The 20144-nt window shown below is 37.3% G+C and overlaps 1 protein-coding gene and 1 long non-coding RNA gene across 7 annotated transcripts in view; both read left to right on the forward strand.

Annotated features, from left to right (window-relative positions):
• The window catches only part of LOC100643133 (myelin regulatory factor-like protein), a 67014-nt gene that overhangs the window by 13603 nt on the left and 33267 nt on the right, over window positions 1–20144 (forward strand). Inside the window, exon 1 of one of the 6 annotated variants that reach the window (XM_048411193.1) lies at window positions 14378–14399. The exons of the other annotated variants lie outside the window; for them this stretch is intronic. Within the exon in view, the coding sequence (XP_048267150.1) occupies window positions 14393–14399 (7 nt within the window). The 5' untranslated portion in view covers window positions 14378–14392. Of the gene's footprint in view, window positions 1–14377; window positions 14400–20144 lie in introns of those variants that run through there. 6 annotated transcript variants of the gene reach the window in all.
• Window positions 5108–8904, forward strand: LOC125386147. Its single transcript, XR_007226040.1, has 2 exons — window positions 5108–7227; window positions 7306–8904. It is a non-coding gene; the product is annotated as an uncharacterized LOC125386147 (long non-coding RNA).

Raw genomic sequence — 20144 nt, forward strand, 5'->3', positions numbered from 1 at the left:
TTTTACGATTTTTTTCAGACCTCTGTTTATCGTTTATCAACTTCCGTTTTTATTACGCATATCTTTAATTCATTTTAATATATTACGACGAAATTTGAATACTTTTAAATCTTCGATCATTCAGTGAATTTCGACTTCCTTCAACGCGCTTCTAACAAATTTTGACGATCTTTTACGTCTATATGAAAAGTTAATCCTGATGCACATATTTTTCATTTCAAATGTATTTCGATGTACACACTGCCAAGGTATCGAATATCAATTTTAACGATTGGAACAAAATAGTCGGATTGTTAGCAACGCGTAAGAGGAATACACGAGCAACTTTTCTCCAAGTTAGAACGTTCAACGAGAGAGCAATACATTTTGAGGAGATCTCGGTTGATTTCGCAAGTGTCGTAGCCTGTTATTGGCTTAATGACGATTTGCATCGCTCACGATAATCCCACGTGTACATATCTACTCGCAAGGCTCGTATCACGTACTCGCACGCTGATAAATATCTATCCACGACATGTTTCTTCTTTTATATTTCTGCTTTTGCGTTTTCTGCTTACATTTCTGTTTTATTCCTCTTATGCAACACACTTGAAAAAAAATCTATCATCTTATCTAAACGTTTGAAGTTTTATGAAAACGCACATGCAATTTCGTTAACTCGCGATGAACGAATAATTTCCGTTTCTTCCTTTTTCTTCTTTTTTTTTCTTTTTGTTGGTTTCCAAGAGCGTTGTATCGTCGAGCGAGGAGAAAATTTGGAGTATTTCAGTATTTCTTTACAAACGTATGGCTTTCTTCTGTGCAAGGCTTGGCGTAAATCTAAAAATTTTCACAATTAACAGACGTTTTCACAATGTCTGTCTCTGCAATTATCGCTAATTCCTACCGTTTCTTTAAGGCTCCGTTCACCGGTAACAGTAATTCAAAGAAAAACTTTTTCCCGTGAAACGGAATGTAAAAAATCTTGCACATCCATAGCTATTCAAACTACAATGAATTTAGAGAAGATTTCACGACATTATCATCCGAAACTCGAGTCATCCAACTAATTAAAATTCTGGTAAAATTGCAAACTTTCAAAATCTGACGGATTGTACGATTCGATCGGAATTTCTATCTCTTAATAGATAAAAATAAGAAGATACAAACTTTACCAATTTCGCTACCCTAAACGGAGCGTTCGAGCATTGAAATAATATCATGATCCGAGTCTCGAAACCCTCTACACATTTACAATGTTTCCACCGAAAAATCTCTACTTTTAAATATAAGAAGAAAGATGAAGATTTAACAGACGAAAATTATAAAGCAAATTGCCGCGACATGGCGGCGCGCAAAACACGCCACGGCGAGTTTACTACGGCCGACCGTTCTAGATTTTCATGGGAGATTGTTTATAATGCAAGAGAGAGGATGTGTGGACTACTTTGCGAGTCGCGAGTCGTGCCGCGATCGCGGAACGCTTCGACGTTCCACATGCAGAGGAGAGAACGGGAAGCCTCGTAAAAATCGAGGTAACACACAATGCTCCCGACTATCCACATGTTCTGTGCTATCGGTATTTGTATAACAACGACGTATAAATGGCAAAAAGAAATGTACGAAGCAATAAGTTGGTGCTTCATCCACTTGTTATCTTTTATATTTCATACTTGGTACCTTTTTACCAAATTATTTGTTAGCTTGTCCGAAATGTTTCTTTCGTTTTATAAGGAAATAATAGACGCACAATGTTTTTTGTTTTATATTAGTTTATTGAATTATACACGAACATAATAATAGAAATAAAACGAAATAAATCACACGTAATTCAATAAAATAATATAAAACAGAAATTCTTGTTCATCTATTATCACCTTATGAAACGAAAGAAACTTTCCGGACAACCTGATACATCTATCTACATCTCATACTATATCATAGTATTAAAATCTGTACGGATAGATTTAACGGTAACAGTGTTATGTTATAGTACAGCGTAGCTGACAAAATTCAATAGTGTTAGAAACGCGTCGATTAAACATTAATTACTAGACTGAAGATGTTTATGAAAATGCAGGCTTTTATTTCACAGCTTCCATTTCTAATTAAAGACCCTATCGAAAGATTTATTTGGCGATGTATTTAAGGGGGTGTCCTGAATTAGAATGTTCTAAAACAGCGTCTTTTTGTGATGTTTTTTTTAGAAGGGAAAGGAAGAAATGAAGTTATTGCATTTTGAGACATGGTTTTATATATATTTAACGAATACAAAGAAATTTTTTTTAAAGTAAAAAAAAAACTATAACAGATTTCTAAGGCTATTTCATGGGTTGCAGTTTTCAATCGATGGGAAAGATCCACCTGGTAATTCTTGACTGAAACAAGAAACCAAAAAAGGATTAAATTATTATATATTTTTCTTCCCGATGAACTAAAAAAAATTCGTCAAAAAGTTTATTTAAATAATTGCTATAGCACCTTAAAGTTCATTTTTTCTTTTTTAAAAAACACATTTTTTCTTTAAACCCGCCAAAATTTTTAATTTCACACTATTTTCTGCCTTTTTTTTTAGTTCAACTCGTTGATGTCTTCGTTAATTTGTAAACGGTGCTTCTATCGCCTCTTTTTTATTTGACTCGTAAATCAGAAACAACGTTATTTCGAATAACGAAGCAGCTTCGTAATGTTTGACAACTGACTACCAATGTCAAATCAATTAATTGTTAAAAAGTCAATTTTATCGTGTTATGATTGAAGGGTTTTAAATGGTTGTAAACTATCGACCTTGAATAACCTTGGGACACTAATACGTCACGGGTCAATGAATTCGCTGCTAAATGGACTGCACGTTCGATTAAATGGAAATTTATGCGTATAATTTAATCAGAGGAAAGGAAAATTACTTTCCAACAAGAAACCTGCATCCGTTACAAAAATTATTATTAATTCTATTTGCAATTTCATAGGTAAATTGCATCACGCGTAAAATAAGAATTTACATGGATAATTTTAAATGTACGTGCTCGATACACGAGCCAGTTTCTCCTAGTTAGTCTTTCGTCGTATAAACATCGTAAATACGACATGATTTACCTTGGACAAATTATTTGCGCGACATTAAGTAGGTTAAGACAACCATAAAAGGTCCGAGTTTGGCGTAACGACTTTGTGTTGGTCTGTTTCGCGGTGCATCGTAGTTTTTAATATTTCGAGTCTTAAAAAATTCTAATCGCTATATCGCGATCCTTCGGGAAAACGGGAAAAATGAAACGTTCCTGAATGTTACCATTAGATGGCGGATTTTTAAGCAAATGCATCAAAGTAAAAATATATAAAATATCGAAAGTGGCGTACTCGCTATAATTTTGAATAACAGACAGAACAAATCACCATTTAAATTCTATGTCATTGGTTACGTCCATAAAGATATAAATTTTGCATAAAACCCCGCAGTTTTTTAATAATTTATTCTCGACGATTGTCTCCGATATTTCGTTTATGCTGATTTTGTTTGCGCACCTTTGGACATTGATGATGACAGCGTCAGATATTTCTTTCCAATTATGATATCAATTATCGAGTGAAACGTTTCGACACGACTAGATTCCTGATTTTTATTGGATTTTATTATGTGAAATTTAAAGATACATAGAACGCTTAGGATATACATACAAAAATCTCGTACGTAAAATATTCAAAGTAGAGAACTCGTTATATATTTTAGTAGAAAAGAATCTGGAAATGAAGAGAGTCTTCACCTAAGTTGCATTTCTTTAGTTACGTGCAACGAAATATACATAAATTAGCATAAAGATCCGCCACTTGAATATCTCTTGCTCGGCACAACGACACGCAGTAATACGAAAACAAACATTAATATCGTAATTACTTGGATATCTCGACTAGAATCGGAAACGGTGTGGCTTGGGAACTCGAGTTTCCGTCGGTTCTCGTAGAGTTCACGTACAAATATACTTTAAGTTGTCTTCTCGCGAGCCGGGAAAACATATTTTCACCATAGAAAACTTCATCCGACTGTTTCGTTCTTCCCAAAATCTTACATTATTTTCCATTGAAAGTAAATAAAACAGACTAGAAGAGCTCAGAATGAAAATTAACTCCCAATAGAGTTCTTCCGAAAGTACCACGCTTCTATAAAAGTAATTGCCGAAAAGATTTTTAATTTTCACCCGAAACTCGCAGATTTTATATTATATTATTCTTAGATTATTTATATCAGCTGCTCGGTGATTTAAATAGATCTATCGTAGGATTATTCGAATGATTTTCTTCTTTCTGATATTTTCCCTTGCTTAACGTGTAGTAGAACTATATGATGATTTCTCACTTTCGTTGTTATATCACACGTTAAAGATGTCTCACGGTACGACAACATCTGTACAAAGTTCAAAACGTTAAAAAACCTGCTTTTATTCGAGTAATTTCAGTTTTTGCCATCTGATGATTCTACCGAAACAACGGGCAGCTTTAGCGAATTTCGAACGTAACATTTTTTCGTACGCTCCTGTATCTGCTTTTTATCGCTGGCTTGTGTCGCATTGCGAATGAAAATCTGCCGAGTTGCACGATATCTGCGTAGATAAAAGAAATTGACGTGTACAACGAAAAAATGTTTTTCATTCTTTGCACTCCAATGTGTCATAATGTCGCTTCAAAATATCGGCAAAGGTTGAAAACCATGCAGAATGAAACAAAGAGCAAAGCGATGTTCTATTTTGAAGATTGACGAGAAAATACGAAGTTGCCACACCTATGGAAAAATAAATGTTCCTTTTCTGAAAAATACCAAAGCTCGACGTCCACCCCTTCTCTTCACCGCCCATCGTTCGTGTATTCTCATTTTCGGATTATTTTATGGATAATGTTCGATTAGAGGCGAGGAAAAATACTGAATAACGGTAGAATGGTAGCACGTTGATGGTTTACCTCGGTGGAAATCCGCGAATCGCGTTAATCATCCTCTCTACCTGCGGTCTTAGGCAACACCTTCATTGATTGCTATCGTCCTCGACGAGGATGCACCAACACCTCGGCGCCTCCTGTCCCCTCATTATCTTCATCGCGATTAAATTCTTCGACGCTGCGCACACAAAGCATTGTCTGTTCACGAAACGAATTTACTTATCTCGAATTGAATTATTACATGATCAAGAAGTTGTCGAGTGAAAACGGATGTTGGACTGGACCAATAAAACAATCGTACGACGATGAATCAGCTAAATAATGACATTAACTTATTATCTTTATTATTATTATCATCTTTCGATCGATGCTTATTAACCGTCTTCATTGTAAATGCAGTTAAATTATAGTAAGCTTCGAACATCTCGTTATACGCGTTCTCACGGTGGTCGTATGGCCACGCATTTAGGATTATGAAATAGAACGTTGCTTTCCTAAGAATCTGATCGTAGAATCGCGGACAACTTTCAGCCGATATGTAAACAACCCTTGCACGCTTCTAAATGTCAAAATATTTGTACGAGTCGCTTCCTCGTTACGTAATGGGCAGAATAATTACGAGCAAATGTTTTGTCCGGCCGCTAGGCAATTTTGAAATTAAAGATTCAATAAACATCGCGATATCGTTCATACGTGATAATATAATGTAAATAGTATACTGTAAATTTGTATAAAATATATTTTTGTGTCTAGTAACAAATAAACATATATATCAAGCGCCCTAAAGAGTACGAGAAAAATCGTAGAAATATTTTAACAGTGTCTCTGAAAAGATTTATTTAAATGTTATAATTTCGATCGTCGTGTTCGTCAAACCGAGCAACAGATCCGTGCTTCGCGTACGCGCAATTATCATCTGATTTCGATGGCGATCAAATATTTCTCGACCATTGATTCCAAGGATCGATCTCACAATTGTTAGTTTGTCGCGTTAGCTCACGTGACGCGTTGGTATTTCACGTGGGCGCAATGTTCTGCCGTTGTAACGACGCGTTATCCTCGAGATAGTTTCACTGCGTTAAGCCCGACTTACACTTGCGCTGTCAATCTTCTTATTCACACGGACGTCGTTCAACGCAATTGATCGACAATAGGCAGGCAACTACAATATTCGCGCAAAGATATCTCGGAACGAGTGTAAACAATTTTACGCAATCGTTTAGCGACCCTTACGATTTACCGTGGCGACTCACACGAGTCACACTAATAACTTTTATTTTAATCTCAATATTCCTGATAAACAGGAAGGTTTACGCTCACAAGGAACTGATATTCGTTTCACGAATTTCAAATTGAATCGATCTACCGTAACGATTTATCTCAACTCTTTCTTAAACTTCGAGGATCCTTCGCGCGCGTAGCGATTTCGATATCTGTGAGAATTCCAAACAAACTTGGAAAGCCTTCCATAGCCAGGGAAATAATATTATTTGACATGTGTGGAATGCGAAGAAGACAATTGTTCGCCCTGAACGAGATCCGGGTTATCGATCGAATACAAGAGAATCGACGAACGGAACTCTTTCCAGAACTTCGCAGCGAACGCACAAGATTCCGAATCTCGTCTCGCTATTCCGTACATTTACGTAGATTGTAACGTTTATGGTAAGTAAGTAATAATTATGACGGAAAAGCACCATAGGCCACCTCGCCAGTTGCATGACACGAAGTCGTCAAAGTCACCGTGGCACAGAATCAAGAAAACAATCGGCCCTCAACGATATCCGGGTTATCGATCAAACGCAAGAGGATCAGGAGTTGTTCCCAGAACGTTGCAGCCAGAGCACGTGTGCCGAGTGGCTCTTTATATTATACCATACATCGTGGGACAGATAACTGGAAATAAATAATTACGTAAAAAGATCGGCAAGGATGGCACGTCGGTATGAATCAGGCTTTATACGCTATGGTACAACGGGCAGAGCCTTGAGAGAGCACGCGGCCAACGAGAAAAAGAGATTTGCATGCACGCGGAGGCGTGGGTTTCTCGAACCGAGTTCTCTATAGCCGCCAGCTTCTTCTTAAGTGGATAAATTCGATGCAGTTTCCTTACGCTGGTATTGGCATTAGCGTCGGTCCACGGAGTACACCGGCTTGGATTTGTATCATCGTAAAAGTGACGCAACCGGTGAAAGCCGGGACACCAGGATTCCACGAGGTAAAGTTCAGCTCGAGCGTATCAGTGTGGGAATCAGGCGACTTTTCTACGCTTCAACTATGAGAGGAACGCATCGATCATTCGCTGCTTCGCGCTGTTGCAAGGTGACTACGATCGTGCAGAGTTCTGTACATCGTAGTTGGAACAAATTGTAGTTGCGACGATGTCGTTGCTGTTCGAAGGTGTTCGATGGAAAACAGATGCATGGGAATCGGATGCTCGAGACGTTACTTTATGGTTTTTACTTTTAACGAGGATTGTCTGCGATTTGTTAGAAAGTTGACTCTGTAATTATGGTGTTCTGGAAACCTTAATGAACTGGATATGTCAAGGTTCGTTTATGAAAGGAGGCAATTTACGTACTTAAAAGCGACTGGTATTTATTTTGTAAAAAGATTCAATCGACACGTGAATTTAGCGCGGAGAAGAAAATTAAAACTCGTATCAGACGTCTGTAATATTTTTTCTTTTATCACACCCTGTTAATTTACTCACTGAGAACCGAATTATTGTATTAAATACCCTAGGAATAATAAGGGTAAACGAAATACGAGCAATTGCGTTATATCGCTTGTGTTGTGCTATTATTGTTGCTAGCTGTTTTATTAGTCGTCGCGTCAAACATCTTTTATGATCATTAGCGAACGCGATTGACAAATTACGTAACAAGAAGATAAAAAAAATTGAAGTACGAAGTAGAATAAATTATGTTATGCAAACTTTAGTAATAGTAACTTAAATAATTTCTATCATATATCATAAACGGTACAATTACAGTACAATTAATTTAAATTAAAATTAATATGATACAGCGTATGTGTGAACCAAGTGGATAGCCTACATCGTACTTGGTGATACAAACTAACATCTTTGAGAAATATGAAGATTTTCGCAGGAAACGTTACTACAATTAACAGAATATTTGACAGACAGAATACAGTTTCAGCGATTGCACTTGCTCGGCTGCTTTTTAATTATAAGACGAGAGCGTGTCAGTTTAGCGTGTCGAATCCTAAATCTGGCAAGAACAACTTGCTCTTTCCCACTAAAAGAGGTACTGGACTTTTGCCAAATATATTTTACATTACATTGTAGCGTATTATATTTCTCTTTCATATTTTTGCTTGAAATTCCCTTTCTATTAAACTACGAATAGACCGATATCGTAAAGACGATCGATAAGGATAAATAGTACCATGATAAATAAAAATAACAATATAATAAAACGCGTACGAGTATCTCGTAAACATCCTACAGTTGTATCAATCTAATTCGTTAATAAATATCGTGACGAATCGAAGCTACGTTGCTGGTAAACACGTCCATCAAATTTCCTTCCTCGACAGCTACCCGATTCGTAACTTCTATTTTTACCCGCCACTAAATCATCCTGTGCAACCAAGAAGGAGAACGATCGTCGAATATCGTGATCGTTCAACGGAATACGATTTAGGAAAAAAGACCGATGGAAGGTTAACGCTTAAATACTGCGGTTCTCCAAGGATCCGAGTGCAACGAACGTGCATAGAATTGCCATCTTCCGTCTCTGTCTTCACAAAGATATAAAATTAACGAGTGGGCAGAAGGAAACGGATTTTGGTGATAAATTCTATGGAAAGAAGAAGAAGAAGAAGAAGAAGAAAAAAGAGAGAGACAGATCGAAAGTACACGATTTAGAGAAAAGACGAGGGAAGGTTAAGTCTAAAATACTTCGCTTCTTCGGCCATTCAAATGTAGTGGACGTGCGTAGAATTTCGCGTGAACGGTTGTTAACGAGTGGAGAGAAAGAAAAGGACTTTAACGAGGAATTCAATCGGAAAAGTTAAAGGAACTGCGAGAGCATATTGAGGAGGTAAGATGGAAGAAAAATTACGAGGCAAGGTTAATACACTGGAATTCGTTCTTCGACAATCTAAATGCAATTAACGCGTACAAAATTCCATATATTTTGTTTGATAAATTCAGTCGAAAATTAAAGACGTTAGAAACGTAGGTTGAAGGAATAAGCTTCGCGATAGCTGGTGAAATACGATTGTCAAATATCCGAATACTTGGGTTATCCAATTATTTAAATGCAACCTAACACGCGTAGAAATCCACGGGATCGACCATTTTCAGTCGTTCTTTTCGCAAAAGTTCGAACTTAATTGGAAGAAGAAAAAAGAAAGGGAAGAACGTGGATAAAGCAATTCGTTCGTAAATAAATTCGATTGAAAATGAAAGGAATTACGAAAACGTATCTCGAAGAAGGCTAAAAATCGAGGAACTCGATCGAAAGAAGTTGGATTGTGCCCCGAGGACGATTATTGTCCGTGAATCGCAAGATAAATGGTCCCGAACGATTGTTTGCCCGGCCACGATTTAACGCGTATTGAATGCCGAGGTAGAAAACCGTGGAACGTATCCATTACGGAAGAAACATGGCCTCGGTTGTTTCTCTTGATGTCTCGTTGCCGTGTCTTCTGCTTGGGTCACGCTAAATCGCCTACCTTGCCTCTGCCTCGCTTATTGGTCCCTCCTTCTTATTTCGCTTCTTCTTCGTGACACGTTGATTTGTACATACTTATGTTTATGGATCGCCTGTTACAGAATATTCATCGTAAATCACAATTTTCTTAATACGTACGTTTGCGAAGAGAAGGAACTTTTTGTTTCGACGCCAGTGAATTTTTCTCGAGTCTTTGTTTCCCGAATAAATAAAATTAATCGTATGAGAGTTAACCGAAAGATTTAATGGACAAATTACGTTCTTTTCCCACGAACGAGATAAGAACAGGAAAATTGATCACAATACAGACCTGCTCGTTTACATGATTCGTTTTCTTTCAAGTTTCCATAGAATCCTTTTCGTACGTCGATCATCGTCCGGCTAAACCTATGAATTTGATCGTTTCACATTGTATAATTCGGTTTTTCCTGCCGTAAATTGGACATAGACGATACTTAATTCAATAGCATTTTATTATTATCCGTTTAATTGTATTTTTTAACGAGTGATTCTTATCCCGCTGATGATGAAAATGACCAGCCACTATATTACGTGCATCGTCGACGATTTTCACGAGCGATTTTCGTTACGTGATCAGGATTTTTACATAACATCGGATTCTTTAAAAGCCGGATAACTGTGTCGCGTTATAAACTAGGTTGCACTCTCCTACACGCGCGCGCACCATCGCAAACGTTTACAAACGCATACGGATAAACGTTCGTAGATGCGTGCGAGACACAGCTTTTCTACGCTAGTATACACATATTATATTACGTGTACACGCCCACGTTAAACGTATTACCATATTTATTACTTCGCCAGTAACGTTTATGTCCGCAGACAGTGTACGTCACGGATGAATGATGCGTGGATCAGGTCAGGCGTTTAGGCTAAGTGCACAGGCGCACGCGAACACGCTCGACTGCAGGATCCAACCGATTTCTTCTTCATAGTGGTATCAAAGAAAAAATTCTTTCCACGTCGATTGTGTTTCAGTATCTTATGGAGGTATTCGCAGCACAATACTCTGCTCGGTGATCGTGAGTATCGTGAACGATTAGGAATGGGGTCGAACGAATCGTAAATGAACACTGAAAGAAGGTTGAAAGGCGAATGGTTAATTAATTGTTGCTTTTGCGAACGATCTTTGAATATCATAGAATTGAAAATGATATTAAAACTCTATTTTTCTTGATATTTATTAGGAAAAATGAAGCTGGTAAAAAGAGAAGGATCATGCTATATCTTAATGCATTAACGACACTATCGGCGTTTAATTAAGCGCAGGCAGTTTGTCACATTGAGAACTAGAATTGGTCCATTAATTTCTCGAACGTGAAATGTCGTCATGGCTGTACTTAAATCGCGACCGCCACGAATCATAAGCTGCTTTTCATTAGTCATCGTCGTCACCATTTCGACTCGAATGGGCGATAATAACGCGAGCAAAAGTCAGGCCGCGATTCGATTCAGCTTGCACATGCAAATCGGCTCGATTAGAGGATATTTAAAAAATAGCACGCGTTCCGCTTCCCGCGTTCGTCGCATATGCCAGTGAAATATACCGTTATTAGCTGACGATTATTCGCTACGATCGTCAGTTGGATCGTGCTATTGTACGAACTGATCTGAAAAACGTCGATTTTTTCCTTGGCAATCTGCGTTTAAAGAGCAACCTATTTATATTTATATTTTTAGCGTAGAATTTGAAGTGTACGAAGTGATGAAATAGTTTCCGAATTTAAACTCAACAATTACGATTGCCGATTTTGTTATGGTATATTAAATGTTCTACTATGTAACTGCAACATTATTACTGTTTAAACTTCGGCATTATCGTTTGTCTAGAATTTGAGGAAGAATTAAATTCTAAATATAAGATGAAACCAATCTTCTCGCAGAAATTATCGTCGCGTTCTAACAACATATACAACAGGAACTTTTAAATCTGTACGAAATCACTACAAGCTCTAGAACATAATATTTGTTTCCTTTTCCTTTTTTCTTTATTTTCCTGAAGGTAATTTACAGTCTGTTCACGAGAACATTCGGTAAATTAAGGTGTTGGAATAATAATTTCCAGCCACATTCCCAGCAGCCCTTGCCTCGCATTTAAAATACATTTGTTTGTAGATTATCGAGTCTTCTAGTTAATCGTATCATCTTCCATTCTTAATCGATAATCGAATTAACCGAGATTGAGGCGGTTTTAGTTAATCAGATCATTGCAATTCTCAGCTCTCAGTTTCAGCTCTGAGTTTCTTGCTCAGTCGGGATAAATGTGGAATACAAGTTGCTCGCTGGTAGATCTGTCTTCTTCTAATCTCTTCCTAGCAAGCAAGACACGTTATTGTATTTTTAACTGATTTTCTATCGAAGCTTGTAATTTGTTTATCGAAAACAATAATTATCGTATCAACGTACATTGCAACTAATAAAATTGCTTTCACATCGTTAAACAAGGTCAGCGAACTTGCATAGAATTGATCGTAAGAAACTTTAGAGGGAAACATTGAATTAGAAATTTCAAATAAATTTCTAATAGATTTCTAATTTATCCATAATTTCATAGTCAAATTACCATTATCTTTCTAATTCGAAGATGAACAAACTGTTGAAATAGTCGAAAGCGTTAAGACACGTGTCTCGCCCGGTGAAAGGTGCATAGGTGCGTTTCATTGAACAATCCTCGATACAAATTAAATAATCCGCTGTCTCGAATGTCCAATCACGGACATTCGATTCACGATACACGCATGGATCGATAGCATACGCGTAAGAGGAAGTTACGTAGCGATCGTACAAATTTTCTGTCAGCGCAAATTCCATCGTTTTTTCTTCACAGTTGTTCTGGGCTCCGACGTTTATTTACCGTGCTTGTTCGAGCTAACCTACGAGAGTTAGCTCACCGATTTTTCCAGCCAGATCGAACCGATGTTCTCACCGATAACCAACGAATAAATGAATAGTATAGAAATGGAACAGCTCGGATTAGTTTTTACGACGCACGCTTGGCGGTTTTCGTAACTCGTTTTGCAGGTGACCCACGGGGTTCCCGTGTCTCGCCTTCTTCCTATTAATTTACGTTACTGCGTATACACAGTGTTTCGTATTTCTATTATATCCGTAAAGTTGTATTATCTAAGATTTATCGTTCAAAGATTATTCCAAGCTCTTGTGAAATCCGTAGAAAATTATAAAAATTCATAAGCAATTTTTGAAGCTTAAGAAATAATTTCTAGGTTCTTGCAATAGTTTTATAGAGCTTCTAAAAAATTGGTAGGAAATTGGAACATCCTTAACAAATTCTTAAAGTTCGTAAACTTGGTAAAGCTATCAAGGATCCCTCAAAATTAAATATTTAATTCAATTGCTCGAAAAGTATAAGAGTCGCCAACGAAGACAGAGGTCGTCGAAAGGAAGCGGCGATACATTGTTAAAAATAAAGTGAAGTAAATTTTCTACTTAAAAATTCGTTCCATTTAAATCCAGTTAATCTCGATCAAACACAGAATTCTCAGGGAAAGATCACTTTGTAATTCCATAATTCCGATACTTATCTAAATTGTCGCAACATTGACGACGCAAAGAATAAGAATCCTAAAGCACGTCGATTTAAAATATCAGGAAACTTTCCTCGCAACGAAAAACGACGACGCGTTTTCCACGTACCTGTGTCTATATGTGCGGCGTATCTTTACAACTTTTCGAAGCTTCTTCGAGAATCACATCGACGAAACGAGGAAGAATGCGAATGGAGTAGCTCCTCGAGAATAAAATTATTGACCATCGAGTCAATGCAGATACGCTCGACAATCGCAATGGCATTGACGACAATGATAATGACGACGATAATTCATCGTGCTCAAGTCGACTACGTGTTTTCACCAGAATTTTGTCGACGACGGAACGCGTCGAACCACGTTCTTTCGTTTCCACTTTTCACGTTCCTGTTGATATTAAACGACGTTTTTAATCGTTCCGCGATTTACTGTTTCAAACTGCGGATGCGATGGCATGGATACGGCTGAGAATATGGAAATAAACGTTACGCGATTCGTTGTTAAAATTTAATAAATTTCACGCTTGAATCACGATAACGTTTTGATGTTCCATTGGTAATAAGGAGAGTTAAATAAAGCGCGGATAAATATATACGATATGGAAGAAGATATAGCGAGGTCATGAATGAAATCATCGAGTAACAACACAGACAAACGTCTCAAGATTCTAGGATAAAAGAAAATATTTCAGCTTAACAGAGGGACGAGTAAATTTGAACATCACCATATATTGATTTGTTTTGTTGTACATTAAAATTTTCATTCCACATCCTCCTTCGAAGACGAAGTAGGAATATCAATGTTTATTTCGATCTGTTCTATCCAAACTTTTATTTTATATTATATTAAACACCGATTAAACCATAAGTTTCCTATATTACAAATATCTCTCTAGCTAAGAATTTCCGTTCAGACAATTAAGACAATTTCCGTACGCCAACGCCGCTATTCATTTCTTTTATCCAAATGGTCGAAACATAAACTTTGGCTACCGACAGATTTTACGACCTCGGTATACGTATATCGTGGCCCGTACTATTATAACGGCGATTTCGCGCAATGAGCTTGAAACAAGCTCATTGTTCCTTCCTTTCGAACACTAACGAGCATACTTAACGAGCGTACAATGTTTAAAACTCGTGGTTGTATTTTAAATTCACCTCGAGCGAGCAGCGCAAGCATAGCCTAGGAGAATCTCCGATACACGACGCATGTATGAAAGGTAAATGCGATGAATCTAATTATCGAATTGAAATGTGAGAATGGCATCATTGTGTGCTCGTACGAAATAACCGCCGCGGGTTTTTAATTGACTCCATTTTAATTTATTCCATTATCGCGGAGACTCGTTGCTTTCAATGATGTTTCTCTATTATATCGAACGAGGTAACACGATTGTATTTAAAAGCCAATATATAATGCTGGAATAAAGTAACACATCTATTTAAATAACTCTTGCAAATAACGTGTTTAACCGGAGTCAGCTGAATTTTTACGTATACGTTATTCTTCGTTTGAATTACGCCGATATCAATGGTTCATTTAGTATCGCTTTTAATCGTGCAACGAGGTTTCAATAATTTCGTCAAAATATCGTGCACGATATATAGAGATTACTGAATCAACGGGAACGTGAAAGATCGCATGTATCGTTAAGGCAAACAATTAGTTATCAGTTTTAACAATTTAATTATTTTTGTAATTTGTTACGCGCTTCCTTATCGATACAGCCATTTCTATATACTGTTCACGCTTTGACGACAACGCGTTCTGTAGATCAGTGTATTTTTATCATTTGCAATTCCATTATCTATGCGCCACGCTGTGTTTGTCTTCCACGTTCTATCCTTTCGGAAACTTCACATCTCTTCAACGGAGAAAAAACTGACTGTGTGCTATACCAGTTGCGTATCAAATATTTCTCGATTTTTTTTTTTTTTTTTTTTCAACAAATTATCACCGTGATTTCATCGAGATGGAAGAATCTGAATTAGGCAAAATTTAGAAAATCCTTGCATCGACTCGGCCTTCCTATATTCTTTCAAATTATTCGATCCAAAGATTGTCTTTATTTGCTTATGTATCTTATTAGATAATCATAGGCTACATTTTCTTAAATTATTGGGCTGGCAACTAAGTGATTACGGATTTTGTCATTAGGTGATAATCACTTAGTTGCCAACCCAATAATACCGTTTTCATCACAGAAGAAATCGAGGGTCGTTTTCTCAAATAATTGCAATATCGAATCAACTCTTTCAAGTTACGTATTTTTATAACATTTATTTATTTTCGAATTTCGACAAAGCAATTCCATAAACGAAGATCGTAGCTGCGATTAATGGAATTTATTCGCAAATTTCTACGATGATATATACCGTTTTCTTTTCCTCTTTTCGTTTCCTTCCTATTTTTCCAAGAGAAATAAAGGCACTGTTTCTTGCAGTCCTTTTGCCACGATTACAACTGCCGATCGCAGAGTTCGTTTTAGACACGAAGCGATGATAGACACGTGCACGTGGACGTCAAACGTTCGAACACGATAATACGTTTATCGTTGTACCATAGGGAATTCATGCTTGTCTCGTAATAAAAAAGAGGAAAAATCTCTGATCGCATGTTCGACCACGCCATGTATACACGCCAGCGTTGTCTGACACTGAAAAATAACGCTGTTTATTCAAAAGCGTTCGTAAAGAAATTCGCTATCGATAGAAAACTGATCGAAAATGAAGCAACAGCAATAACAGAGAAAAAAGAAGTTTGATCTTGAGCAAATAAGTTCAACTATCGCCACAACTTGTACACTGTTTTGATATCGAGACGAATGAAAGTTAATTTAATCGAACAAGGTAGAATATAACTACGATATCTTGATAAACGAAAGAAACAAGAATAATTCTAACGAAAACTAATGAACGAAGAAGGAGAATTTGCTATTACGAGTATTAACGTCTGTCGTCGATCATAGACAATAGCTCGTCACTATCGGTATGACGCGTGTAATGTCATAGAATAAATTTTTCTTCTATAAGAAATATTCTATTTACAGGCAATTACCGGGAATTAATCTTCCAGAATCCTTCTGAAACGAAATTTCGTCCTTGATTTTCCTTCCTCTCGGTTTCTATTTTTGTTGAAGGATACTTGGAACGTTTGATCTAACGCGTGTAGGTATTTAAATACTGGTTGATTAGTCGATGTTTTTAAACCGTTATTACAAACCTACGTTAATAAATATCGTGTTTAACATTACCAACTGTCCGGTGTCTTATGAACGTGATTGTGTGCATTTAACGCCGGTGTCGTGTTACTAAATATCTTCTCAACACTTTCAAGTGCAACAGCGAGATTGTTTGGTACGCGATCGATGTGTCGTACGTATCGCTAGTGAAGAAACTATTCGGTGAAAGGGTGTACTATAGTTTGAGAGATCGCGATAAATTGATACGTTGTCGAATTTTTTATTTTCATAATTGTGAGAGATCACACTCGGCACGACGAAAGTACAAATACACCAAAACATAGTTGAGCAATTTCGTTACTCGGTATTACATTTTTTTTTCTATAGATAATACAATGTCTTAAAATAAATAGGCGGTCAATGATCTCTAATTCTTGGTATCATGAAACATCGAATATCGTGTCACGAGTGATCGTTGAAAATGGAAAACTTTGTTAATTCTACGTGTCAGGCAAAGAAGATATTTGTTATTATCTTAGAGTTATTACCATTTGAATTAAATTAGTTCCTTTTGCACGATATCTCGAAGTAAATAAACGATAGTTTATCGGTGTTTTTTCCCGAGGAAATTCTTTTTTCCTGTTACATTGCGTAATTTATTACAAGAAAAAAGAAAAGCGACGAAGAGGCGAGACGCGCCAGCGGCGTATCAATTACAATAACTGCATTTCATTTGAGAATTTAATTTTCGCGTACGCGGCTTTCGCATTAACTCGAACGATCGTGTAGGATGATTGCTAAACGACCGTGATAATTTTCTCGTTGCCACACTAATTCCAGTTAGTTAAGGTCACGGCTTGGATGCTCTCGAAGCGTCACGAAGCGAGGACAGAGTGCGATTTTTCTTTGCCGACGGATCGCCCAAACCGTTGTTCCAACCAATGTACCATACATATCGTGTATCTTTGAAAATTCCCTGAAATATTTACTATCAAAAATAAAAATCCCAAAGACTTCACTAATAACCATGCGCATTTAACACGACATTAAACTTTCACAAAAAATAAAAATAAAGAAACAAACGAGAATCTCTACGTAATAATCTTTATCGCGTAACATAGAGAATAACAATTCATCTATGTATATGTATATATGTATACACACGCATATTACTATCATGATCATGATAGTCGAGTCTCATATTATAATTCTATTGAATTACGTCTGATCGATTTTGTTCTATTTCTATTATTACGATCATTCAATAAAATAATATAAAACAGAGAACGTTGTGCATCTGTAATTTCCTTATAAAACGAAAGAAACTTCTCGGACGACCTGGTATTTTGTAATTGCAGAAATCTCGCACCAGTTATTTTAATTGAGCTGCTAATTCCAGCGTTACATGTCATGAGCCAAACTATTGTGCAACTCGGACGACTCGACGATGCCGTAGAATGAAACTCGCTGCATAGTAAATCGAATCTAATCCTATGATCGACAAAGCATGGCGAAAAGATTCGTTGATTTTCTTTTACGTCGCTCATACCTTGCCGTACGAAAACAGACGCGAGTCGCTCGATTCGCGTACGATAACGCGCGTTGCGTTACAATCGACGATAAAGGAACGCGTGCGCGCGAATTTTCAGACCATGTCTTAACGAGTCGAGCATAATCAACATCAGGATTGTTGCTAATCCCGATAAAGTGGCGATAAAGGCTCGAACAATGAGATCAGCGTGAGGAAACTTGGGAAAACCGAAAACAACTGCAAATTGCATCAATACGGCGGTTCAACGAAAGCCCGCGACTCCGTTTGCGACGCAGGAACATATAATAGATCTTCTGTGATTTTAAATTCCGCGGATTTATTCATTTTAGAGAAGTTTTATTATATTCCAATTACATATTCTATCGTCTAATTAATATCTTTCATTTTATTCGAAATACAGTAGATCCATAGACTTTACACAAATTTTACCTGATTTATCTCTTACGTAGAAACAGAAACTTCTATCATAGTGAATATCAAAATTAATATAAACCCATTTTCGTTACACTTGTTTTAATTCTTTTAAATAAATAATTTATCGTATCATCCGGATATTTCACGCATGACACACAGATAGTATAATTCTAATAATACTCCGTATAATAACGACTTTTAAAGTACGCGAACTATACTATTCCGATACTCGAGCTGCTTTAGTTGCTGCAAACACACGTGTAATTCATTACTAAGAAAAATGAAACGATAGGAAGCGAAAGATAGGAGATGTCCACATAGAAAAATTGCTATGTCAAAAATTGTATGTGCCGTACATATCTCACTTTATTATTCCCAAATAGAAATCATGGAAACGTAGGTTAATAGGATCGTCTATTCATTTCCCTAATCATTTTTTCCCTCCTTTTAAATCCCACGATTCGATAGTTCGTTATTGGACGAAACGAGTGTCTCTTACTCGGTTGCACAATATTTTTTGTCCAATTGCTTTCTTGCGTAGCAGTTGCAGCGTCGCATGTGTAATGGAAGGTTGATCAACGGTTACTCACTGTTTATTATCATAATACCGAAGCACGTGAACACGGATTACTGACATAAGCCGTTCTCGACTCCGCGTATCGATTCGTAGCGAACCGCATTGGAGGGACAAGAAAAAAAGAAGAAAGAATACGCGACGTTTTCGCTGGAGCGAAACGGGACCTGTTAATCTACGATTGAAACATCCGCCGTTCTTTTTTTACGCCTGGCAATTAGAGCGTTGATCCATCATCTGAATTACTCGATTCACACTCACAGACTTTCTGGCATTGTAAAATTCTTCGTGTCACTGTTCAATCTTTTAACGTTCGCATTCTCTTTCCACCGGTAACAGGACAAACGTAACTTTATTCGCTTTAATCCGTATCGTGGTATAAATTTTGCCTCTCAACAACTTCGAAAATGAATTGCCTAAAATTTCAATTTTAGATCAGGGACTAAACGCATCCTTCGCACGGAACACAATATAAATCCACGTAGAAAAATAATCACACGTCACCGCTATCAGCAAACCGCGCTTATGTGCGTATGACCGTGTTTATGCGCGTTTATAGGAAGTTTAAAGTTGCAAAAACGCGCGGAATGCAGGCAACATAGAAAAATATACGGAACACACGAAATGTTAAAATTTCTCGTAGCATTCGGCGGATCAGATAATTTTCTGCTCGAGCTCCGCTCCTTTAATTACGTGTTTATAAAATTTCCCTCAAAAATAACCATACGCACTTTATCAGATCGCGAATAAATAACAGTCGTTGACTCGTAAATCTTCCCTCCTATTCGCTCGACGTAATTACGTAGTTCCCTAAAAACGTAACGTCCTTTCAACGTAATCCGCTCGATGTTCAAAATTGACTAAAAACATCCTCTTACGTTCGGGTTAGGTTCGTATCAACTTTACGTCCGAACAGCAAAAATTGGGAAAAACCCTCGCTAAACCCTGGTTTATTTTACATAGTTCGATTATGCGAGAATTATGCAAAGTCGTAACGAGCGAGGAGAACGAGGAAATCTGGCGTGTTTGATGGGAACGATACGGGAAACAAACGGTGGTTCGCGTAATCAGGGGTCGCGGATGGGTGGGCTATTTAACCGGGAGCAAACATTTACATATTATCGGGTTGGCTGCGTTTCTGCGAGGTAAGAATTTCGAAGCGCGCCTGGGAATGATCGCCGGCTTGCTCGCTCGTCCGTAACGGTAATAGAAGCGCAGGGGTTGATGGAACACACGCGGCCAC

The sequence above is a fragment of the Bombus terrestris genome, chromosome 12 (assembly GCF_910591885.1).
Source record: "Bombus terrestris chromosome 12, iyBomTerr1.2, whole genome shotgun sequence".
In the NCBI taxonomy this organism is placed as follows: Eukaryota; Metazoa; Arthropoda; class Insecta; order Hymenoptera; family Apidae; genus Bombus; species Bombus terrestris.